The sequence below is a fragment of the Cyprinodon tularosa genome, unplaced genomic scaffold (assembly GCF_016077235.1).
Source record: "Cyprinodon tularosa strain WSP-4 unplaced genomic scaffold, ASM1607723v1 ctg185, whole genome shotgun sequence".
Taxonomy (NCBI): Eukaryota; Metazoa; Chordata; class Actinopteri; order Cyprinodontiformes; family Cyprinodontidae; genus Cyprinodon; species Cyprinodon tularosa.
In genome coordinates this window covers 644,136-670,280 of record NW_024038643.1, presented here as the reverse complement: position 1 = coordinate 670,280, position 26,145 = coordinate 644,136, and the positions used below count along the sequence as shown (strand labels likewise).

The 26,145-nt window shown below is 36.7% G+C and overlaps 1 protein-coding gene across 4 annotated transcripts; it reads left to right on the top strand.

The window, feature by feature from the left end:
• Positions 1-613: 613 nt before the first annotated feature.
• fbxo11b (F-box protein 11b) lies at positions 614-16,941 on the top strand. Of its 4 annotated transcripts, none has more exons than XM_038282520.1 (22): positions 614-957; positions 4,265-4,428; positions 4,609-4,669; positions 4,841-4,982; positions 5,071-5,200; positions 7,188-7,271; positions 7,351-7,483; positions 7,618-7,724; positions 8,332-8,443; positions 10,636-10,742; positions 10,812-10,949; positions 11,037-11,254; positions 11,325-11,505; positions 11,594-11,716; positions 12,941-13,026; positions 13,260-13,336; positions 13,413-13,556; positions 13,676-13,786; positions 13,871-13,978; positions 14,060-14,168; positions 14,263-14,361; positions 15,683-16,941. In XM_038282520.1, the coding sequence occupies exons 1-22, from the start codon at positions 870-872 to the stop codon at positions 15,810-15,812; spliced, it is 2,652 nt and encodes an 883-aa protein (XP_038138448.1). In that variant the 5' UTR covers positions 614-869; the 3' UTR covers positions 15,813-16,941. The 4 variants fall into 4 exon arrangements, with proteins under 4 accessions (XP_038138448.1, XP_038138447.1, XP_038138446.1 ...); XM_038282519.1 differs by having other exon boundaries at positions 4,838-4,982; XM_038282518.1 differs by having other exon boundaries at positions 4,609-4,690.
• Positions 16,942-26,145: the final 9,204 nt, after the last annotated feature.

Here is a 26,145-nt window from a genome sequence, read left to right as displayed (position 1 = left end):
AAACAGCCAAGAGGTATTTTACATTTATTGTAAGATGATTATCAACTGGTAAGCTTCAATGTAGTAACAATTAATTATGGTGTTTCCAACAGGTTTCTGGCAGGTCTGTTGAACTCTGTGAAAAGGTTTGCTCCACATAGTGGTATGATGGATGGAGAAAGACAGGAACACAGCAAAATAGGTGTACAGTTGAAAACTAAGGTGCAAAATTTTGAAGCTGCATTCATTAACTTTTAGATAAATTAAGAGAAAAAGTATAACAGATAAATCATGGCAGTGTTTTTTTGTTTTGTTTGTTTTTTTACTTTAGTAAAGTCAAAGACATATGAGGTGGTGTTGAATATATATATATATATATATATATATATATATATATATATATATATATATATATATATATATATATATATATATATATATATATATAAAGCATTTTTTCAACTTCACATTTACAAGCACAAATAGTTTTGCAGCAGAAATACTTTGATAAAATGCTTTTTACATTGCCTTGATACGAGCCTTTTGATTGGTCCATTGAAACCAATATCTTGAAACGCAAATTGTGATTGGTTAAGGTGACGGTATGTTTTATTTTTTTCCTGTCGATTGTTTCCCGTGCGAGTTAATGGCTCCTCCTGCTACGGAGAGAGACAGAGCTGGCACAGAGCAGTGAAACGGGGGTTAGCCGAAATACCACGGAGCAGAGTGAAAAAATAAGCAATTACATCCCAGAGTCGGGTGATTTTAGCTCGTATCGGTGGGGTTATTCGGGGGAAAGGTCGTCTGGGTGGCTGTTCCAGTCGAGGGGCTACGTTTGATCAGTGGGTAGTCGAGGATAGCGGCGTATATTTCGACAACCAACTCCCCAGATGAACTCCCTCAGAGCCACCAACAGGAGACCCAGGCGAGTATCGAGGCCGCGCCCGGTGCAGCCCGAACGAATCAACGCGGATAGAGGTAAGCTAGGCCCCGGCCGGCTAAAGGTTTTAAACAAAGCCTTGTTACGCGAAGCTACTCTTTTATGTAACCTGCTTTATTGCTGTCTAGTTGCTTAGAAGGTTCGGAGCCGGCTGGTTTTTCGAGGAAAACCCGAGGCTTCTCTCTCCGTGGCACAGGCCAGGCCGCGCTTTGTTTGGCTTGAGTGATTGAGGCTATAGCTAGCTCACTGGGTTAGGAGGAGGAGGTTGGGGGTTGCCTTCGCTTAATGCGTATGTAGCTAGGCGGACTTAATAAATGCTTCATATATTCCTCAACTGGAAGCTCAAAGGACGGCCTAGCACCGTGTAACCACAAGCTTCACAACCACCCGGCTGCTGCATTCCCAGCTGTTCACAGCCATTTCTCCGTGTGCAAACCTTTTGGACTGCCATTTTTGGGGTGTAACGTTAACAAAAACATTAGCAGTGGTTTTAGGGGCAGTGCTAGCTGATTGCTCTCGCCTCAAGATGACACGCATATCAGCTGTGACTGGGCATACAGTGTGATTTAAGCTAATTAAACCGTGTCAGCTGTATATCCACACAGTCGGCTTGTCACCGCCGATCTATGCTAGTCGCGGCTTGATTTGTTTACACCGCGGATTTACCAGCTACGCAGTTCAGTTTTTAGCTATTAGCCGCACGTTTAATCGGCATCGTCTGGTTTGACAGCACTATAAAAGAGCAGTGTGGTTGTGGATGGGATAACGACAAATGCATACAGATTGGGGTCTTTTCATGATAGCTAGACCTGGAAAAAGGCATTTTAGCTGCAAATAGCGAATATGCCATAATGAATCACAGACCTTTGTCTGATTTATTTGCCCTTAAATTGAATGTGGCAACATCTTTCAAAAACATTGTAACATTTGCAAAACAAAACTATTCATTTCTAAAGTTCTTAGTTTAATTTCGTGTGTGAAGATTGAGTATTGAGGCATTTACTGCTTTTAAATAGGTGAATGTCTAGATATGTTTATGTTTCTCAGCTAAAACATAACTGGCTTATTAAAGATCCTGTTATGTGATTTTTTTTATTTTTCAGTTTCAGTTTTATCAGTTATCTGACTTATTAGAGTTATTTTATTCACCTTTATAGATAATAGTATAGAATATTTAGCTTTTGGATAATATCTAATCTTTTAATTTCTTATCCAGATTTCCAAAGTTATTTTAAGAAAAGTATATTTTGAATGTCTTCCTTTATTAAATCTTTATTTATTTTTATTTTTTAACATTAGTTATCAAACTGGTGATTAATAAACCATGTATATATATATATGTATATATATATATATGTATATATATATATATGTATATATATATATGTGTATATATATATATGTGTATATATATATGTGTATATATATATGTGTATATATATGTGTATATGTGTATATATATATATGTGTATATATATATGTGTATATATATGTGTATATATATATATATATATATATGTGTGTGTATATATATGTGTGTGTATATATATGTGTGTGTATATATATGTGTGTGTATATATGTATATATATATTTGTGTATATATGTGTGTGTATATATATGTAGGTATATATATATATATGTGTGTGTATATATAGGTATATATATATATATGTGTGTGTATATATAGGTATATATATATATGTGTGTGTATATATAGGTATATATATATATTTGTGTGTATATATAGGTATATATATATATGTGTGTGTATATATAGGTATATATATATATGTGTGTGTATATATAGGTATATATATATATGTGTGTGTATATATAGGTATATATATATATATGTGTGTGTATATGCCTCAGATACCAAAAGCTGCTTTGAAGCAATTATTCATGATTGTTATATTATTAATTATTTTTGCGCAAATTTATTAATCTGTTGTTTTTTTTTTATTATTATTATTAATAATCGGATAGCAAATGGTTCCTTAAAGAATACTTTTTGCAAAGTTAAACCACCTAAAAATAAAAGTTTTCCACTTTAAGTCTCTGAGCTGCAACAAATTATCGATTACTAAATTTGTTGATAATTATTTCAATAATCGATTTATAACAATTGATTTGATTAAATGTTTCAGCCGTAGTTAAATGAATACAAACCCTGGCAACATTTCTGAGGTGTTTTTTGTTGTTTTTTTGTTTGTGTTTTGTTGCTGATATAGAGGCATATAATTACACTGACACGATCAAATTCCTAATTTGTTTAAAATAGGAAAACATTTGTTCTAACTTTCTTAATACAAAATGACATCTGTAACCCACTTTGGATTTCAAAATCTGATATTTTACCATGAAGATGTAAACAAAAGAAATTCTGTCCATTTTTACAGGAAAAAAAGCAGAAACGTTTTTATAAGTTTAGCTTAATTAAATAAAGGTGTGCATTGTTTGCCATAGGTGTACATGCAAAATCTCCTTCAGAGATTCTGTTAAACAATAACATATCCTTTGTTAAAGAGCATTAAAAGAACTTCCAGAGATGAAATCATTTAAACTTGCGTTAACCTCAAATTCTGAAATGTTTATTTCTCACAAATTACGTGAGGCACGTTTTTTAATAATTTCTTCCTTAGACATAAAAATATTTTAGAATATGAAACCTAGTTTAAGTATTTTTTATGCCTCTTGAACCAACTATTAATAAGTGATCTGCAGAGTTTATGAAACATGCTCAAATGATTGAATTTATACATTCGGCATTGTAACATTATTAAAAAAAAATGCAGTACCTTAGTTAAAGCGCCTACCAACAATGTATATTGCCTACTTTCTCTTACACTTTGACATGGACAAAGTGCAAAAGTTTTTGCTAATGCATCAGTTCAGGTTTCTTTCTTTGTTTTTTTTAGTTGCTGTTTAACTAAATCAGTTTGAAAACTTACCTTTCAGGAAAAACAAAGTATCCTAATATCTCTACCGGCTTTGTTCACGTCAGACTGACTTTATGAGGTGTTGTATGTTTAAAATAATAGATACACTGATCGAGCAGATACTTATTTCCTTTTTTCAGTGAGTCTTTTCTGTTTGTCTCATGAGTATGTCATTAAAAAAAGTAAAAAAAAAAAATGCTGGCAAATTAAAATAGGCTTCAGTTAAATGTATCTTATTTGTTATACTCAAAGTGCATCAAAGCACTTATGATTGGTTGGCACTTTTTATAGTAAACGGGGAGGGGTCAAAATCTTCGTCACTTCAGTGGCATATAAAGAACATAAATCTTTGACCGATTGATTTACGGCATTTTTATTTAAGACCTGCAATACTCTTCTGTTTAGATGAGGAGGCTCCTGCAGCCGCTGCAGCAGAAATGGCTATTGAGGAGTCCGGCCCAGGTGCTCAGAACAGTCCCTACCAGCTTCGACGCAAGACCCTGCTTCCCAAGAGAACCACCGCTGCCTCTGCCACCGCCTCTGCCTGCCCCAGCAAGGGCCCGATGGAGGTGAGATTAAAAGCTGCTGGGTCTGTTTTTTGCTACATCCTTCTCTCTTTTTGCAGAGTGAAGATGGTAAATGTGGCCTGGGGGGAAAACTTATCCGTTTTATTAAACTGTCTTTTCTCAACAAAGCTTTTACCTTTCCCAATGAATCCCTTCAAGCTTAAATTGTGGCTGTGTTTTCAGGGAGCTTCCACTTCATCAACAGACGCCTTCGGTCATCGAGCCAAGCGGGCACGAGTGTCCGGTAAGACCCACGACCTTCCAGGTGTGTTTAAGCTCTTCAGCTTGATGAGCAGTGTTTTAAGTTTGATTTTTGTTTTGTTTTTTCCGTGGCTGACTTCTGCTGTTGCGGTAAAGTCACTTTTTACTATAATATCAGACTTGGACTGTTTTTTTTTGTTTGTTTTTTTAGCAGCCCCAGCAGAACAATATCTGCAACAGAAGCTTCCAGATGAGGTTGTTTTGAAGATTTTCTCTTACTTGCTGGAGCAGGACCTTTGCCAGGCAGCCTGTGTGTGCAAGAGATTCAGCCAGTTGGCAAACGATCCCATCCTATGGTAAGGGCTGTCAGCTCTTTGTGTCTTAAACTATATTAAAAAAAAAAGGTTCACTAAGATTCTGTACTTGACGTTTTCTTCCTCCAAGGAAACGGCTATACATGGAGGTTTTTGAGTATACACGTCCCATGATGCATCCTGAGCCAGGCAGGTTTTACCAGGTTAGCCCTGAAGAACACGAGCATCCAAACCCCTGGAAAGAGAGCTTCCAGCAGCTGGTTAGTACTGTTTTTATTTAGGGTTAAAAGTTCAATTTAAATGGAACTGAGTCATTTAATGCTCATGCTTAGTTTTCAAACCTCAGAAACAAGCAAACAGCTCTTGCTGAAAGAAAATGTTTTTTTTTTATTATAGGGAACACTTTGTTTAAGCTTCTTTTATTAGCAATGCAGTTAGACCTATTTAGCATAAAAAAATGCTGTAGGTGTAAGCTTGACTTGTTTTATGTTTCTCGGGTTTTGCTGTGTCGAACGTCTTTAGGTTTAGCTGGTTAAGTTTAATTAACCAAAGTGTTTAAATCCTGTTTGTGTAAAGAAGGTCTAAAACAGGGATCTGCAACCTGCAGCTCCAGAGCCACATTTGGCTCTTTAGACCCTCTACAGCTGCTCTTAGTAGTGGTTAAAATGTATATTGTTAGGCTCTGTGTTTTAATGATAATTATCCTATCTTTAACAATATAAAGAGCTAAATAATGTACTTTAAAATTAATACCAGTCTTAAAAGCTTTAGTGGTTTTATAAGATTGATAAAATGGACATTAAAAGTACCAGAAATTTGTTTTTAGAGCCATTATCCTTTTAATTAGCTTGGAATTTTTGTGTTTTATAATTATTTTAAAAGATAAAAATACATAAGTTATTGGTTGTTTATTGGCAACAAATTTCCTATACGAGATAAAAAAAAAAAAACACACAATCTTCCTGCGGCTCTACAGAACTTTGGATATGAAAGGCTGCAGACCCCTGGTCTAAAGGTTCTGCAAAGTCTATAAGTTACTTTAAGTTGAATGGTCATCAGTACTAGTGCTGTGTTTATTTGATGACTGTATCAATGTATTAATTAGAATGTAACCAAAGTTATGTTCCCAGTTTGTAGCCCTAAATAAACTACTACAGAATCCTGCTATACCATCACAGATCAGTTTATTTCTCTCAGGTGTTTGCATAAATTATTGGGCCCAACAAATTAAATGACAGGAGATATTATGACCTCTGTTCACACAAAATTACCTGAGCAATGCTTTGCTGGGAATCATCATTTGAATTATAAAATTGGTTTCCTATATTAGGATGCAGCAGACAACTTTAAATTAATTCTATCAGAGGTAGAGGTGAGGTAATGCAGGATGGGTAAGAAACTTAAAGAAATCAGGGAAAAACAGATCAAAACACAAAATGGCAAAGTAGAAATGTGAAGGTATTTCTGCAAAAAATTCAGTTTTTTTTTTTTTTTTTTCTGTCAGCTTTGTTTGCAATATCTATATGTGGCATGAGTTTCTCACTGTAAGGGTAAACTACTTTGGTTTCACTCTATTAATGTTCTATTTCAAATATAAATGTATCATCATGATTTGTTTACCTTAGTTTATAGAGAAAAAAATAACTCTATATTTTTTGTGAATTTAATACCCCTGTTTGATTAAAATTATCTTTACACTGTTTATTCATTGTTAATTTCATATAATAACCAAAACTAAAGAATACATTCTGGCTAAAATGAGCTTTCATTTTTTAAGCGTTTATTGCAAACAATAGAATTTCTCCTATGTATAGAGATACATAATTATAGAAAGCTGTAGTTACGGTGCTATTTAGTCTGACTACCTGCTCTGGTAGCCAGACTTTTATTCTTTATAAAGACTGATTTTCATGGCCAAACCAGCGGAACGATATGACTGCATATTTGAAGCGTGCTAAGCTCTTCTTTAGTCTGGGCATAAAGGAATGCAGATCATTGTTGCATCCACCACAGAGTACATTGCTGTATTTGTTACTCATTAACTTTTTATATGTATTCTCCTTTGGTTTGACACCACTTTCATATCAGTATCTGTGTCTTTTTGACTTCTATGGTCTAATCGGCAAAATAACCAGCTTTATTTATTCAAAAAAAATCTCTCTGCTCTGAGGTTTGGTCTGATATTCAGAAAATATGTGTTTACCATTCTGCATTCATCAATTTTGCGTTTATATCTCTGTGTTGCAGTACAAAGGTGCACATGTAAAGCCAGGCTTTGCTGAACATTTCTACAGTAACCCTGCCAGATACAAAGGCAGAGAGAACATGTTGGTAAGTTCAAACCTGCCAGAGGAAGTAAGAACGGTTGCTCAGCGTTGATGAAGTCTGAAAGTGTTTTTGTCTTTGGCAGTATTATGACACCATTGAGGACGCGCTTGGAGGTGTTCAAGAAGCCCACTTTGACGGTCTTATCTTTGTTCATTCTGGGATCTATACAGATGAGTGGATTTATATAGAGTCTCCCATCACCATGATCGGTGCAGGTAAGTATGCTACCGCCATAGAGAGATGCTGAAGATCTTTATACACTTACATGCAGTCCATACCTGTCCTGGAGAGGCAAATCGTATTAAACTCTCTATGAATAGTTTAATTAATGCTATCTGTATCTTCTCAGCACCTGGTAAAGTAGCAGACAAGGTTGTCATAGAGAATACTAGAGATTCAACATTCGTCTTCATGGAGGGATCAGAAGATGCGTATGTGGGATACATGACGATTAAGGTAAACAAATGACCTCTAGTGTTTTACAAATAAATATGGTAGTACCCTGTTATTTCTGATTTAAAATGAACAATAAAATGATTTCTTAGTTTTAGACTGATAAGTCGTGATGTCTGACATCCGCCTCAGTTCAGTGTGACATATTGAAGTCCTGTATGACTTTCTTTTTTTTTTTTATCTTGCAGTGTGTAGAGAGCTTAAGTTCTTTGGTTTATAAATTTGTAAAACCTTAACCTCTCACTTCTGTTAACCTTTTGTCATTCTGATTTGTATATAAATAAAATGCTGTAAACTAATTAAAAATGTATTACATTCCAGAACAATACAATGTGCAACCTATATTCATATATAAAATAAAATTATCTACAGAATCTTGCAAGGATAAAAAGGTGTGCAAGAGCAGCAAATGACAGTGAGTTAGTTGGGAGAGATGGTTAGAAAGAATAACTGTCTATTGCACAGAGCTAACTAAATAAGACTGACATATTCCTCTTTCCTGTTTTCTGAGCCATTAGCAGCTCTTTAAAGAAGCAGTAAGGAAGGGTTGAGCAGACAAGTGTTTTCGGTAGTTATGCCTGTCTGACTCCAGTTTCTGTTTTCTTCTCAGTTTAATCCAGATGATAAATCAGCGCAGCATCACAACGCCCACCATTGTTTGGAGATTACAGTCAACTGCAGCCCCAACATCGACCACTGCATTATCCGCTCTACATGCACAGGTAAACCTGCCGCTCACCGTCAGGTGATGGTTAATCATATTTCCTCATACGCTAATAAAACCAAATTGGCCAAGTGGATTTGATTTTACTGGAATGAATCCCTCTATTTGAAGTCATATGTCTCAACTGTGCAAAATGTTAGTGAGCGGTTTGGATTATTGTCTGTTTTTGTCAAAGTATGCAGGGGTGCTGTTTGTAAGTCAGAAAACTTATTTGTGGTGCTTTCCTTTTGGTGTTCTTTAGTGTCGTGATCATTGTCAAACTGAGGCAATTAAAAAGGTGACTGTTTTTATAAAAAAGCCTTTATTAGGACATGGCTGAATGGTGCATTTTTTGTAATTATTACTATTAGCCATGTCCTAATAAAGGCTTTTTTTTTTTTAAGGACAGTCACGTGTGTGTGTGTATGTGTGTGTGTGTGAATATATATATATATATATATATATATATATATATATATATATATATATATATATATATATATATATATATATATATATATATATATATACACACACAGGTGCTGGTCATAAAATTAGAATATCATGAAAAAGTAGATTGATTTCAGTAATTCCATTTAAAAAGTGAAACTTGTATATTATATTCATACATTACATACAAACTCATATATTTCAGATGTTTATTTTGTTTAATTTTGATGATTACAAATGACAACAAATGAAAATCTCAAATTCATCATATCAGAAAATTAGAATATTGTGAAAAGGTTCAAAATTGATGGCCCCTGGTGCCACACTCTAATCAGCTAATTAACTCAAACCACCTGCAAAAGCCTTTAAATGGTCTTTCAGTCTAGTTCTATAGGCTACACAATCATGGGGAAGACTGCTGACTTGACAGTTGTCCAAAAGACGACCATCGACACCTTGCACAAGGAGGGCAAGACACAAAAGGTCATCGCTAAAGAGGCTGGCTGTTCACAGAGCTCAGTGTCCAAGCACATTAATAGAGAGGCGAAGGGAAGGAAAAGATGTGGTCGAAAAAAGTGTACAAGCAAGAGAGATAACCGCACCCTGGAGAGGATTGTGAAACAAAACCCATTCAAAAATGTGGGGGAGATTCACAAAGAGTGGACTGCAGCTGGAGTGAGTGCTTCAAGAACCACCACACACAGACGTATGAAAGACATGGGTTTCTGCTGTCGCATTCCTTGTGTCAAGCCACTCTTGAACCACAGACAGCGTCAGAAGCGTCTTGCCTGGGCTAAAGAGAAACAGGACTGGACTGCTGGTGAGTGGTCCAAAGTCATGTTCTCTGATGAAAGTAAATTTTGCATTTCCTTTGGAAATCAAGGTCCCAGAGTCTGGAGGAAAAGAAGAGAGGCACTTCATCCACGTTGCTTGAAGTCCAGTGTAAAGTTTCCACAGTCAGTGATGGTTTGGGGTGCCATGTCATCTGCTGGTGTTGGTCCATTGTGTTTTCTGAGGTCCAGGGTCAACGCAGCCACATACCAGGAAGTTTTAGAGCACTTCATGCTTCCTGCAGCTGACCAACTTTTTGGAGATGCAGATTTCATTTTCCAACAGGACTTGGCACCTGCACACAGTGCCAAAGCTACCAGTACCTGGTTGAAGGACCATGGTATCCCTGTTCTTAATTGGCCAGCAAACTCTCCTGACCTTAACCCCATAGAAAATCTATGGGGTATTGTGAAGAAGAAGATGCAATACACCAGACCCAACAATTCAGAAGAGCTAAAAGCCACTATTAGAGCAACCTGGGCTATCATAACACCTGAGCAGTGCCACAGACTGATCGACTCCATGCCACGCCGCATTGCTGCAGTAATACAGGCCAAAGGAGGCCCAACTAAATACTGAGTGCTGTACATGCTCATACTTTTCATGTTCATACTTTTCAGTTGGCCAACATTTCTATAAATCCTTTGTTTTTATTGGTCTTCAGTAATATTCTAATTTTCTGATATGATGAATTTGAGATTTTCATTTGTTGTCATTTGTAATCATCAAAATTAAACAAAATAAACATCTGAAATATGAGTTTGTATGTAATGTATGAATATAATATACAAGTTTCACTTTTTAAATGGAATTACTGAAATCAATCTACTTTTTCATGATATTCTAATTTTATGACCAGCACCTGTATATTGGTATCGCATATTCTGTTCGCATTTTGGTTGCCTGATGCCTTCCTTGCTCTGTCCCCAGTGGGTTCAGCTGTGTGTGTGAGCGGACAAGGTGCCTGTCCGACCATCAAACACTGCAACATCAGTGACTGTGAGAACGTGGGACTTTACATCACAGACCATGCACAGGTAAAATCTAAGTTTGTTTTAATAAACAACAAACAGGCCCTTTGACCACACCCCCTTTTGTCTTTGCAGGGCATTTATGAGGATAATGAAATCAGCAACAATGCGCTGGCAGGAATTTGGGTGAAGAACCATGGTAATCCCATCATTAGGCGTAACCACATTCACCACGGACGAGATGTAGGAGTGTTCACGTTCGATCACGGCATGGTGAGTAAGGCTACCTACATCCTGTTTTTCACCTTACTTGAAGAAACCTTGCAGAGAAGCTAACCTGTCCTTTTGTGATCACCTTAGGGTTACTTCGAAAACTGTAACATTCATAGAAATCGCATAGCTGGCTTTGAGGTGAAGGCATACGCCAACCCTACAGTTGTTCGCTGCGAGATCCACCACGGACAAACGGGAGGCATCTACGTCCATGAAAAGGGGCGGGGTCAATTTATAGAGAACAAAATCTATGCCAATAACTTTGCTGGTGTTTGGATCACATCCAACAGCGACCCGACGATACGGTAAGAAGGCTGAAGGTGTGAACCATCGCTGGGTTGCTTGTTAAACCTTATCCCTTCCTCTTAATTTCAGGGGAAACGCTATATTTAACGGTAACCAAGGTGGAGTGTACATATTTGGAGACGGGCGGGGTTTAATAGAAAGTAATGACATCTATGGTAACGCCTTGGCTGGGATTCAGATCCGAACAAACAGCTGTCCCATTGTAAGGCACAACAAAATCCACGATGGGCAGCATGGAGGCATCTATGTGGTAAATCTTCTACTCATTTGTTTTACAATTAAATCTTTTCTAGTAAGTGGGGATATGTTTGTATGAGTGACCATTTCCTTCATTTCAGCATGAGAAAGGCCAGGGGGTGATAGAGGAGAACGAGGTTTACAGCAACACGTTGGCTGGAGTCTGGGTGACCACAGGAAGCACTCCAGTGCTCCGCAAGAACCGCATCCACAGCGGCAAACAGGTAACAGCCTCACTGTTCAAACCAAGGGAAAGCTTAACCTATCTGATAACTGATCTAGGTGTTCTCACTTTAAATTACATTTCTTCACTTCAGATATTTAATTTGTCAATATTTTCTGAACTCAATATATAAATAAATTGTATAATATGCCAAATAAAATAACTTATTTGACTAGTCATAGCAGCAAGTTGAAGAAAATCTTATTTAAAAATAAAATTGTACCAAATACCTAAAACTGACTTTTTTTTTTACCATCACAAAATGTGGAATTATTTTTATTGAAAAACCTTTATGATTACTTTTATAGCATTTTGAAAATATCTAAACAATAAACATCTGAAAGAAGGCAACAATATTCTGTATATCTTTGTTAAATGCCCTGATATAGACGTAATAATGGTAAAATTGCTGGATTTAGGTTTAACCAAATTCAGTTCAATTAAAAATTACGTCATTGATCCTAAAGGAACATAACATTTTGTTCTAACTTTTTTTATTATTATTATTGCAAATTAGTTGTTTTTAATAGCTGTAAACAAGAAGGATCCTCTGATTAACTGAACTATTCTATTCCCATTCTGATCATGGTTTAAACCAGAAACCTGACAAGGAACCACAATTTAATCACAATCAATAACACAGTCTTAGACTTAGACTACTTTTATTGTCTTTTTTTTTATTTTATTTTTTATACAAAACTAAATTTTCGTATTGTACAGCTTTCAAACAGTAAATGAGCAACAGCTTATGAGTAAAATTAACATTTACATTTCTAAGTGCAGCAGTGATCAAATGTAAACAGTCTCCTGGTGTAATTGTTTATGGGAGTCACAAAATCACTTTACCCTGAAGAACCTGAAAGTAGGACATAGTCCAATCACTATCCCCCTTTTTTACCAGTACAAAAAGACAAAAGAAAAACAATAACATACAACTCTAATTTATTCATTTCTAACTGTTTAAAAGCATCAATAAAGTAACTTATTGATGCTACAATTTGTTTTATTAAATTAAAGATGCAATGGGTGGGATAAAAAAAAAATGCCTCTTCAGTGCAGTTAATTGTTACCCATTTTGATAAAAAGAACATAGCAAACTATTCATAAACTCTATCAGTTGTCATCAGTACTAGTAGTTTTTTTTTTATTGACGGTCGTAGCTCATGATTTTATATTTACATAGATAGAAACCTGAGTTTTAGCAACTATTTCCTTTCTCCCTCAGGTGGGCGTGTATTTCTATGATAATGGCCATGGGGTGTTGGAAGACAATGACATCTACAATCACATGTACTCTGGTGTACAGATAAGGTGATGACCTGTTTCACTTGTTTAATTGCGAGGGGGAAAAAAAGTGAGACTGAGGTGTGAAGATTTTATCCTAGCATGTAGTATCCTTGTGCAGTGCTATATGAATCCATGGGAACTTTCTGGTCCATACTTTAAGGTTGATTAGAAAAGGATTATTTTTATCTGTCAAATTTTATTCCTAGAGCGTTCATTCAAACTGGAGAATAATTGTTTTATCATTTTGATCTTTGCAGGACGGGAAGCAACCCAAAGATAAGGCGCAACAAGATCTGGGGAGGGCAGAATGGAGGGATTTTAGTTTACAACTCAGGTTTGTATTTACACCACATCAGTCGGATGAACGACGAGGAGTCCAAGCCTCTTCTAACTCTGCTCTTATGTTGCAGGGTTGGGCTTTATCGAGGACAATGAAATCTTTGACAACGCCATGGCTGGAGTGTGGATCAAGACAGACAGCAACCCCACGTTACGGAGAAACAAGATCCACGATGGCAGAGATGGGGGCATCTGCATCTTCAATGGAGGCAGAGGTACAGAAACGCAGCGTACATCATCGGAAATACCAACGGTCGCAGGATCCAGTGTATTTCTCAATGTGCACTTCTTCTGAAGGGGAAACTTATGGGGGAAAAAAATGTATTCTCTGTAGGTCTGCTTGAAGAGAATGATATCTTCAGGAACGCACAGGCTGGAGTTCTCATTAGCACCAACAGCCACCCCACACTCCGCAAGAACCGCATTTTTGATGGTTTTGCTGCAGGTTGGCTTTAAAGACATTTTCTTTAACAATGAAACATTGGTTTGTCTAATTTGTTCTTACTGATCCCTTTATTCGCCCAAACAGGTATTGAAATCACTAACCATGCAACTGCAACATTGGAGGGCAACCAGATCTTCAACAATCGCTTTGGGGGGCTTTTTCTGGCCTCAGGAGTTAATGTCACCATGAAAGGTAGGAGGCAGCTTTATATCTATTAATGCTCCGATGGTTCTTTAGCTGTCTACTAACTGTCGTTAATGTACCTGCTGTCAGATAACAAGATTCAGAATAATCAGGATGCTATTGAGAAGGCGGTGAGCAGGGGACAATGTCTTTACAAGATCTCCAGCTACACTAGTTACCCTATGCATGACTTCTACAGGTAAATAACCATATTTATTTCCAGCTTGATCTTTTCTGCTTTTTTTTTTTATTTGCTATCATCCAAGTTTTTTATTAAAATGTTATTTTTCTAGGTGTCACACATGTAATACCACAGATAGGAATGCCATCTGTGTTAACTGCATCAAAAAGTGTCACCAAGGACATGATGTAGAGTTTATACGACACGATCGGTAAGGTCCTCTACTTTTAAATTAAGCTTCCTACATTTTAGTCAACCGAATCAAACTGTTCTTGTTTGTTCTAAGATTTGACTTTGTATTCTTTCTGTTGTTTGTTTAGAACACAAGTTTGCAGAAGTTTTGAAGTCTTTTTTTATGAAAATTTTTAATGTGTTTTCAATACTCCTTTTTAGGTTTTGGAAATTAAATAAATCAATATCTTAGTTTCTAAAGTTCGTCGTAATACATATCTGAATTCCCTATTGAAAAGTTACATTTAGTTTTTTTCTATGCCAACAATGTTGCTCCTGTGATTCATAAAGGAAATTAAATGAGGCTTCTCCATTTTTTGATAGTCAGGATGGAGCGGTCCAAGGCCGCAATCTCCAATGGAAGCGAGGGTTCGAACCCCACTTCAGACATTGTGATTTCTAATTACTTGGACTCCTCTTCTCCCAAAAGATTGCCATTTGTGTGCTAGAAAGCAGTTGCCCATTAAAGCATGGATTCAAATCCTGTTACTAATGTGTTTAAGCACTGTAAAACATCAATGCACTGCTATTCAAGCCTTACAGATAGGACCCAATTAGTCAGATGGTTAAAGATTCCTTTAAGCACCTCAGTGGAGGACTTTATACAAGCCTCCATTAAAAAAAAAACGAACTGGTAATTTTACACAGCGCCATCGCCACAAACTCGTTTTGTTCGTTATTAATCGGGGTGTTTTAAACAAGTGTCCTTTCTGCGGTCTGTCTGTTCCATGTTTTTTATGAAATGCAGAAGACTAGAGACAATTTTTAGCGTTTTAATTTGTGTTTTTAGCCTTTTTGGGACGGTTTTCACAAACACTCTTTTTATAGGAGGATTTTCCCAAAACAGAAGAAATAAGCCTAAGACCCGACTTTTAAATGTTGTAATCAGTGAAGCAAAGATGGCCGTTTACCTGTCCCGTAGAGACAGACTGCAGGGGCTTTGTGGAAGTGCAAAATTAGAGCCAGAGTAAGGCTGGAGCTTTACTTCTACAGAGTGACACAGAACATGGAGGATTTTATTCATTTGTGGGGTTTTAACATTTTATGCGACGTCAGATGATGAATTACATTTTAACAAGCTCCTCTTTTAATCATTTTTACCTGACAGTTGTTTTACGTTGTTTGATTTGTTTAAATAAAGTGTTGTTAAATCAAGTTTTTGATGGGTGAAAAGGCAAAAGTCACAGCTTTAATTGGACTATTAGAAAAAAATATTTATATACTAAAAAATAAATATTTAGCTGTTAATTTGATTTGTTTCACATTTCCTAATAGTCTATCTTATACGCATTTTCCTCCAGATTTTTCTGTGACTGTGGAGCAGGGACGTTGTCCAACCCGTGCACCCTGGCCGGAGAGCCCACCCATGACACAGACACTCTGTATGACTCTGCGCCGCCCATCGAGTCCAACACGCTACAGCATAACTGAAGGGGTCCTCTCAAGCCAGCGCTCACAGATGAGAAAACACATTGCATTACACATAGCCATACACACACATACACAGTTCTATACGTGCATCCGCCTGCAGCTATACGGACCCAGAGAGACACTGAGCGCAGCGCTCTCAGATGGGACCCAAATGGAAAAGGCTGCAGAGGAAGCGGCTTCATCTGGCTGCAGCTGCAGCGGACCACTAGAGGGAGCTGTGGCGCTGACAATAGACTTGGAACCTGTTCTGAGGAGCTTTTGAGGTCCACCTGGCGGCACTTAAAGCATGAAGATCTTCACACGGCTAATCCTTCTGGCCCTCAAGAACTGCTGTTTTAAAGACTTCATGCTTCCTCATAGCTGCCATCCTATTGGTTTAAAAAAAAATAATGGAAAAGATTGATCGTGTGTGTGTGTGTGAGATGGAGCACTTGGGCTTTATTTTTTTTTTTTAAATATATATATGTTATGATGAATGGATTTTATTTCAATGCTTTCTCATGTAGTTTTGTATTTTCAAGCAAAAAGCTGACTGTATTTGAATGTCTTTTATTTTATTATATATTATAATAATTACTTTTTTTCTTTAGTTAGCGTCCCTCCCTATTCCCCCCCACCATGTCAAACTGCAGAAGCTGAAAAGTTCCAGTAGTGAATTTCTTTCTGTGAAAGAGAACCTTGTTAAACACTATAAACCCTCTCCTGTGAGTTAGTTTAAATGGCAGTTGGAGCGGGTCCGCATTTGTATAAAGAGGTGTGTGTAAATGTGTGTTATGTACAGTGCAAAGTTTGTGTGAGTGTGTGTTTATGTTGTTGCAGTCAGTGTTTTATGGAGAGGGTTTCGATAGGAGGCGCCACAGCTCCTTTTTAACTGGAACTGAAGTCAGTCTGCAGCCCCCTTCCCGCCCCCCCAGTCCCCTCCCTGCCAGTGTATCGTGGTGACTTTGGCTCCTCATGCAGCCTGAATCGTATGCATGTACCATAACATCTAGACTTAATATATTGTGAAGTATTCAATAACCATTAGTAGATGCTAGTTGGAATTCAAAAAGGGGTATACTTTCTTAGAAAGACAAAAGAAAACTGAAAACTTGCCATTTCTAAGAAAATAAAACTTTATTAGATCAAATATGTCTGTTTTCATTGATTTGCGATGATGAAAATATTCTGCTGAGTTAAAAGGATGTCACAGTAATTGAAATATTTTCTTTAATTTTAAATGTAGATATCTAAAAAAAAAAAAATATATATATATATATAAAATATGGTCAAGTTTATTTTTATTTTTTTCATTCTTCACAAACACCCCAGGTGATCAGTTGAGGTGGTAACTAATGTAAAAGGAACTTGAGAGACATGTTTTTATATTATTTATAGCAAATTGAGAATATCTACATGGAAGTTTTTTTTTTTTTTTTTTTTTTTTTTTTTTACATATGGAAATTGGGATGTGCATTTTTTTTCATTCCTATTTATACCAAAATTCTTAACAAAAACTCATTGTTTATAGCCATCAATTTCAACTTTTGGGTGATTTCAATTTTTTAGACTTTTCATTACAACATTTTGTGTTTTATTGCAAAGCAGTTGCTAATTCTTGACTTCTTAATAAAATTAGCTTTTTCTTTTTGGGAAAATGGGGAAAAATCAACTATAATGTTGGCCTTTGTGCTGAAAAGTTTGCAGACCACTGACCTACAGTATCATGTTAACCTTTTAATTTATTCATATAAACATGCTTCTAGCTCAATGTTGGAGATATATCAATGTTATTCAGATGCAATCCGGTCGCAGAAAAATACTATTTTTTTGTCATTTTTCTGATCATGGGTATTCACCATAAAAGCCGACCTCGACTTAGTACACTGTAGTAGTATGCAGTACAGAGTACTATATTCACAATGAGATACATTACAGCCTTTTTAATGGTACTGAAACATACTTTCAGTCAGTTTTAATCTTATTCCCAATCAGCAGCTTTTTAATAGATTATTTCATCCAAGCATTTTCATTACAGGAGAAAGTGAATGTCTTACTTTTCAAAGCTGAATTCTTATGAATATATAAAAACATAAATAACAATTAAATGTAATCAAAACCATATTAGGGAAAATAAAAAACATTTCTAAAAATCTGAATTGGTAAATGAGAACTACAAAATCCCCCAAGGAAATTTTGGAGGTGCCTGCAAGTTGTTTTGTAGTTATTTAACTCCAGCGAAGGCTGTATGGGGTTGGTTGGGTTCAGCTCACAACAGTCAAGTGTGTGAAACCTTGTGGTTACATCTCGACATACCAGATGCCAACTGACATTACCACACCTAGTGGAAATTGGTGTGGTCTCACCTTATGGGGAATGGCATGGCAACTGTCATTGCCACAACTTGTGACGACTTTCGTCGCCAGACCTAGTGGTGACTGCCGTCATGATACATATCCCTATGCTGCAATAAATTGCTGAGTGTATTGTTAAGGCTTTTATTTTGTAGAGTACCTTGTATCTTATTTTGAAGGTCTAGCAGTGCTCTGTCTTTAGCATATGGTGAGACTTTGGAGTGATATGGAATCCTTTAACTTTTGTTTAATCACTCTTTTTACTTTTTGTTGGGTTCATAGATGGTTTATTACACTTGAATTGGAAAGCTTTATTTAGGACCTTATTTGTGGACTAAGGTGTATCATGAAAGGACTTTGTTTTCTAATTTCAAGAAACTGGTTGAGTTTGGGTCCTAATGTTGATCCATATGCTACAATGAGTTGGTGTGTATAATGGAGAGGCTTTTATTTTGTAGAGTCCCTAGTTTCTTACTTGAATGACATCTGGTTACGCCAATCGAAGGTACGGTAACTAAAATTACTGTTGCTTCGGTGTGTAAGATTTCCAAAACAATGTCGTAATCCATAATTTTCTCTGGTTCCCCTTTCTGATCTGACAAGTGATATATTTAGGCCCATATCATTCAACCACTGGTTGTCTAAGTGGTGTCCTGAAAACAATGTGGGCTACATTAATAATTGGCAATGCTTTTGGGGAAAGCCTGGTCTGATTCGGAGAGCCTGCATGGCTCCCACTTTGGATGGTGCAGCTCTTATTTGTAGGAATCTGGTTAAAACACTGACAACCCAGGGTGCAGACCAGGACGCAGAGTCATAGTTTAACACACATCTCTGCAGCTTCTCTACCGTTAGCCACTCATTACTCCACCCAGACAGTGTCCTGTCCACGACCAAAATCGATTTAATTAGAAAAAGATTTCCTATGGATTAAATCATGATAATCTAATTAAAGGAAAAGTTAAAACGATTAAATGTGGTTTCTTTAACATAAGATCTCTTTCTTAAAAAAGTCAGCTAGTTAATGACTTGATTTGTGATAATCACATTGATTTATGTTGTCTTGCAGAAACTTGGCTGTAGCAAGAGGATTATGTGAGTATAAATGAGGCAACTCCGTCTAGTTATTGAATTTATCACATACCCAGAAATTCTGAGGAGGAGGAGTAGCAACAATCGTTCAGTCTGACTTATTGATTACTCCAAAGGCAGTTCATTCCAACTCTTTTGAACATTTAACCCATGGCAAGAAAACCTCTTCTTTCTGTAACTTTGTATCGTCCAACAGGTCCTTACTCTGAATTTTTAGAAGTTTCCAGATTTCCTATCTGATTTGGTGTTAAATACTGACAGGTTCATCATATTGGGGGATTTTAACATCCATGCTGACATTAAAGGTGATGGCTTAAAAGCAGCCTTTAATGCTATCATAGGCTTTGTTCAAAATGTGAATAGTTCCACACATTCTCACCTTCATACTTTGGACCTTGTGCTGACACATGGCATAGAATGTGAAGAAATAACAGTATTTCCTCACAACCCTGTCCTCTCTGGCCACTTTTTAAGAACATTCAGGATTACTTTAACAGAGTTCTCCTCCCCCAAGACAAGGTTTCACTTTAGCAGATCATTATCAGATAGTGCAGTTATAATTTTTTAAGAATCTGTTTCACTTTCTCTCTCCAGGGGGCAAAAGTTTGGTTTATTCTAGTGATGTGAGATGAAGCCTCATGGGGCATTGAACTGTTTGGCCAAATTGCTTCAACGATCCTCACAGTTCATGAGGCCCCATGTGAACAAGTCCTCACCTACTGGTGGAGTGCATAACTACGATCAGCAATATAATCTGTTATGCTTACAACTGTTTATGCTTTTTTCCCCATTTAAGTTCCTTTGAAATTGTCCATGATTGGTGTGTATAATAAAATCCTTTGTAAGATTTTGTGTCCGTAAAAGTTATTAGAACAATCCTTAAAGGTACACTGTCATTTTAGTGACATAAGCTGAAACAGACAGTAAAAGTGCTTGTGCAACTTGGGCAATGATCAGTAAAATGAAAGGTGTTATTCATTTTTGTTCAGGAGTAGTCATTTTTATCAACAGTTTTTAGCCTCAAACTATTCTTTTTTTTTTTCAACAAAACTTCACCGACCTTTGAAAACACTCATTAACAAGGCACTGAAGAGGCTGATGTGCATAAGAACACAAGTGCAAGTCTGTACAAATTGGGGTACTGGAGTTTTTTCCCCTCCGAAAACTAATGGATTTTCCACATGGCTTAACCCCATCCACAATGCTGAAGGGTTGCGTATCCTTCACTACAAGGCCGACAAGGAGCTCATCCAGCTCTTGCTTCCTGATGGCTGGTTACAAAGATATAAATACTGTGTCCATTACCTGTTTGGGTTATTCATTTACTCAATAAACAAAATACAATAAAGAAAATTGGTGATTGTGTATCCCCTAAAAACTCCCACATCTTGACTGAGTAGTGAGGCTGTTTAAATGCCTGTCGAAGTTCTCGCGAAGTCCAAACCACTTCCTGAAGCGGTCTCATGGTATCACAGTAGAGAGGCTTCGGACGTCATGAATTTTGGCCTCTCCCCTAAATGAACCACGCCTCGACACATGCATCAGGGAAACACCACCTCTATTTCTTGACACACGCCTCAAAGCCTCGGCTAAACTCTTAACATCACTACTTTATTCCTCTTCACATGTTGATGATTTTGTTAATGGGGTTGCTAGTTCTCTGCGTACTGCCAACACAGCCCCTTTGAAAAAGAAAAACTTTAAAAACAGAAAGCTGGCTCCCTGGTTTAATTTCTCCAGTTTCCTAGCATTTTGCTTCAGAGTGCAAAATGCTAGGAAACTGGAGAGAAAATTGTTCTCCACATACCTACAGGAATCCTACCTAGTCTGGAAAAATAGTTTACTGCTGTATAAGAGGACCCTTCGTAAAGCAAGAGTAGCACATTTCTCCTCATTAATAGAGGAGAATAATAATAATCCTAGATATCTTTTTACTAAAGTTGGCAAACTCACCCAGAGCCATAGCTCCGTTGAACCGGCCATCCCACCTGCTCTTAGCAGTAATGATTTTATGAGATTCTTTATAAATAAGATAGATGTTATTAAAAATAAGATTTTTAGCACCCTAACTATGATTGGTTTGTCTCTGGAAGATGAGGCAGCATCTGTGGTAGCTATACAATCTGAACTAGGTTTAGATTAGCTTTGATCCAGTTGAAATTTAAGAGTTACAAAACTATTGTCTTCATCTAAACCTTCAACTTGTATGTTAGATCCAGTTCCAACCAGGTTATTTAAGGAAGTATTCCCTATGATCTCATCCTCCATTTTAGATGTGATTAATCTCTCCCTGTTACAGGGATATGTACCAAAGGCTTTTAAAGTTGCTGTAATTAAGCCTTTACTTAAGGAACTGTCTCTTGACCCAGATGACTTGGTCAATTATAGACCCATGTCAAATCTTCCTTTCTTATCTCAAATTATTGACAAAGTAGTTGCCAAACAAGTGTGTGATCACTTACACCATAATGAACTTTTTGAAGAGTTTCAGTCTGGCTTTAGAGCTCATCATAGCACTGAAACAGATCTGGACAAAGTTGCTAATGATTTTCTCATCGCGTCAGATAATAGACTTGTGTCTGTACTTGTCCTGTTAGATCTCAGTGCTGCATATGATACAGTTGATCATGCTCTTTTAAAAAGAGTTGAATATTTTGTAGGAATTAAAGGAACAGCACTAGACAGGTTTAAATCTTATCTATCTGATCAATTTCAGTGTGTTCACGTTAATGACAAATCTTCCTCATCCTCAAAAGTTACCCGTGGAGTAGCACAGGGATCAGTGCTAGGACCAATTCTCTTTACTATATATATATATGCACCCAATCAGTAGAATAATTAGACAGCATGGGATAAATTTCCACTGTTATGCTGATGATACCCAGCTATATCTGTCTATAAATCCAGATATATGCATTGTTCAAATACATTGTTCTTTTAAGATCATTATTGCAGTTAGAAACACATATGAGTGTTTTTTTTTTTTTTACCAACTGTCTAATGAACTATACCCAGTTATTAACCTCAGGCGGCTTTAAGAGGAATTTTTCGCACCATTACATCTCTAAAGAGACGTGCTAGTCTACAATTGCGTAGGGGGCCTACCAGGTGTCAGTGAGAGGGGCTCCATAAGCAACTGCTGTCTCTGCTCACCATATTTACGCTATTGCTCCAGGTTTCATAAATTTACTCAGATTACATACATAGGTTTATGTCAGGTAGGGTGGAGGCTTTGAGGACCCAAATGCAGAGAAGAGTAGGCAGAGATGAGTTTTGCTGATTTAATTAACAACAAACAGGCAACTGAGGCAAAAAAAACCCTGCAAAAATACTGAAACTGAAACAAAAAACAATAACGTCAGGGAAAATACACATGGGGAGCAAGAGACGAGGAAGCAACAAAAAAACAACAAGAAACCAGCAAGCATTAACTCCAGATGTGGCGTATATATAGGGAATAGAACGAAGGATGGCTAATGAGCTGATATGGAGCAGGTCTGAATAGGACTAACTAGAAGGGAGCCAAGGGAAGGAACAGGCACAAGGGGGCAACAGAGAGTAACTAATACTAACCAGACAGAAGACAGCTACAGAGAACAAACCCTGACCCTTTACTCATATTACATACATACTCAGATTACCTGATTACATACACAGGTTACTCGATTACATACATCAACTACTCAGATTACATGCATACAACTGAATGCAGGTGATGCTTGGGGGAGTCTTCCAATTTTTCTTTGCCTCTAAACTTCATTTCAGAAACAATATGTGAAGTTTGTTGAAGCATACTGTGATGCAATACTAAATCTATTTTGCAGTTTTTTCTGCTAGTATTTAGCAAAGAAATGTATTCCTGTGGAGCTGTGCCCACCATACAATGCATGGGGCTTGCATTGCTATGGCAGGTGCCAATAATTGTATTAGCGAGGCTTATTTGTCAGGTTGTCGTTTTTTAAACTAAAACATTGAATCAGGCACTTAACATTTCTCATACATTTTTCTGTAAATGTTTTAAACTGCTCCAATACAACATTCACATTTTAAATATCGTCTTAATTAGATGTATCCAGAAAATTATCATAATCAACAAAAATATGACTTGAAATCAGAATTCTGTGTGCAGCTATTCTATCAAATTTTCACCTAACTGAATTAAACAAATTAAAATTTCACAAAAACATTTTTTTTTGTTTTTTTTTAATGACCTTTGAATGAAAATGAAGAAAAGACCTTTTCAGAACGAAGTCAAAACTCTGCTGGTTTTCTTTCAAAATGTGCCTCACAGATAAAACTGAAACAGCTTTATTATGCACATGGAGTCACAGGTCTTTGGGGTATAAACCCAATTACACAGAGTAAAACTCGTGTTGTAATTTTATAAATGAGACCAGTAGTAGAAACAATGCAGAACACATGGTTGACGCCAGAAGGCGTGACAGGAATGGATGAACGGGACCAGGCAGGCAATTGGCAACCACGCAGACACTGCTGTTACCAAAGAGCCTGAATAATAATGAGCCTCTTTGAATCGATCAGCTGAAAATGCTTGTTTTGACACAGAGCCCTGGTCCAGGAAAGCACATTACTGGGATTTGTATCCTTGATAATCATGTCATGGTTGGGAAACCTAAATGTACCATAGAAAAACAAAAAACATATTGGATCTTGTGGTTCCCTGGTTTAAATTTCAGTGTATGCCATTGTGTGAAAGTATCTCCAAAAACACTCTGGTCTTGTTTCTCTCTTCTGAGGCCTTTCTTTTCTTCTCATACACTTCGTAGACACTTTTTTTCTTACGACCCTCTGCCACTTTCAAAGAACCCCCATGAGAAAGGTGAGCTTCTATTACTGGCTGAAACCGTAGCTCACTACAGATATATGCCTAAAAGTGCTCATACACAGAAAAAATATAGCTAGCTGGGGACGAGCACGTAGGAAAGCCTTACATAAACATATCACCAGAATGATTGACAATTAGGAGGACCACTTATTTTGATGATCCACCCGGAAATAAAAGATTGTCAGCTATACCTTTAAAGAGCATTTAAAGTGTAAATCCCAACAGGTTCGCTTTGTTATATCTTCAAATCCGTTTTAAGTGCCAAACACTTTGCTTTAACTAAATGCTTGTTCGCAGGGTTACTGCATAATGTCAGTATTCAGGGTTGGACTAACTTGTTTTAACCTGCCTTTTCATTATACCTTTTATGCTCTGATGACAGTCTTTCAGACCAAAAGCTCACATCAGTAGAAAGCTACAGATACAAGCGTGAGCAAATATTCTGTTTGCTTTTGGACTATTTTTGATTTCCACCAAGACATATTCCTGCTGCATCTTATTGTAAATTATATTAAATTACCTGCGTTAAACACTAATTTAATTTCCTTAGTTGAAAATCTAAACAAATTCATGCAGGGATATCATAAAGAAAACATCTGTACTAAAATCTTGTTGAATAGGGCTTTAAGGGTTATAAAAGACGCTGACACCTAATTTAAAACCTCTAGAAACTAGATGGTTTTTACATACCAATCCTTTCTAACATTAACTGTCTGTGACATCTGTATATGTTATGCAAACTCTTAAGGTAACTAAGGTGTCTTTAGCGCATGACTGCCTGTAACTCATTGTTGTTTTAAAACTTGGCCTCCAAGGGCACTATATTCCGATTCATTGAAAACTCTTTGAAAAAGCTTTGTGAAGTGTTGTGAACTAAATCATTCTTTTATTGGAGTTGCATAATCTCACACTAATAAACATAGAAACACCAGACTCCCAGTTTAAGTGCATGTATACAGCAGGGGGAAAAAAAAAAAGAAGTTTTATAATTAACCAACATCAGCATAGCTGTTGGTACCCCTAGTATCCCTTGGGAAACAGTTCAAGCTAAAGCTTCTTGTAATTTCTACTTCAGTGTTAATCTAGGAATTTAATAATCCAGGACTTCCTGTTAAGTGTGCAAATATGTGACAGAGGGCCTTTTCTAGTAACTGCAGGATCCCAACACAGAAGTGGATGGGAGCAAAACCCATCCACTTCTGTATTGCAGTTTAAATCCCATTCTGACATTGACACAGCTCAATTGGGATGAGAAAAAAAAAAAGATTATTGGCTATAGTCAGAATAATAAGATAACCTTTTGAGCTTCTATTAAATCTTTCAACAAATTCAGCTTTCCTGCATCTCCAAATTAAGGTTGCAAGTTTGAGAAATCCATACAACAGACAATATAGAGTCTATATAGTACAAGAAAGCATAAGAAAGTTGGAATATGTTTCCTTTTAATATAAAAATATCGACACAGTAAAGAGCTAAGGAAAGACTGCACAGTAGTTGGCACGTGTTATTGCACAGTGAGAGAATATTGCACAAGTGACAATGTGTAATGCAAACCTGGTACTCAGGGTTGGAGGCATTCTTCTGCATATTTTAGACGTTTTCCTGCTGGCAAACCATTAACTTCATGTTTTTCTTTACGAAATATGTTAAAGTGTCTTGTTTGCAGGGTCAATGCAGCACATGGAAAAATTTCCCTTTTAGGTTCCTATCACTGATGACGATGTCTCTCAGGTTTCCCTTTTTTCAAGGTACACTTTTGTTTTCTAATAAAAAGAACTAAAAGATTTAATGATAAACTGGCTTGCCAAAGATTTGCTTTAATAATGAATAAGATCCCACAAAAAGCCAAATCATGCTAATCTAATGGAGATTAATTTATATATAAAAAAAAACATGGATGTCATACTCTAAAGCTAAATAAGTTATACAAAAAATGGGTCAAATCAAACATAACTTTCACTCATGTCAGAATTATTAAGTAACTAAGCCAGCCCCTCCCATTCATGAAATCGGCGCTCTTCAGGGGGTAATCTCGATTATGCACACTTAAAACATGTGCTGT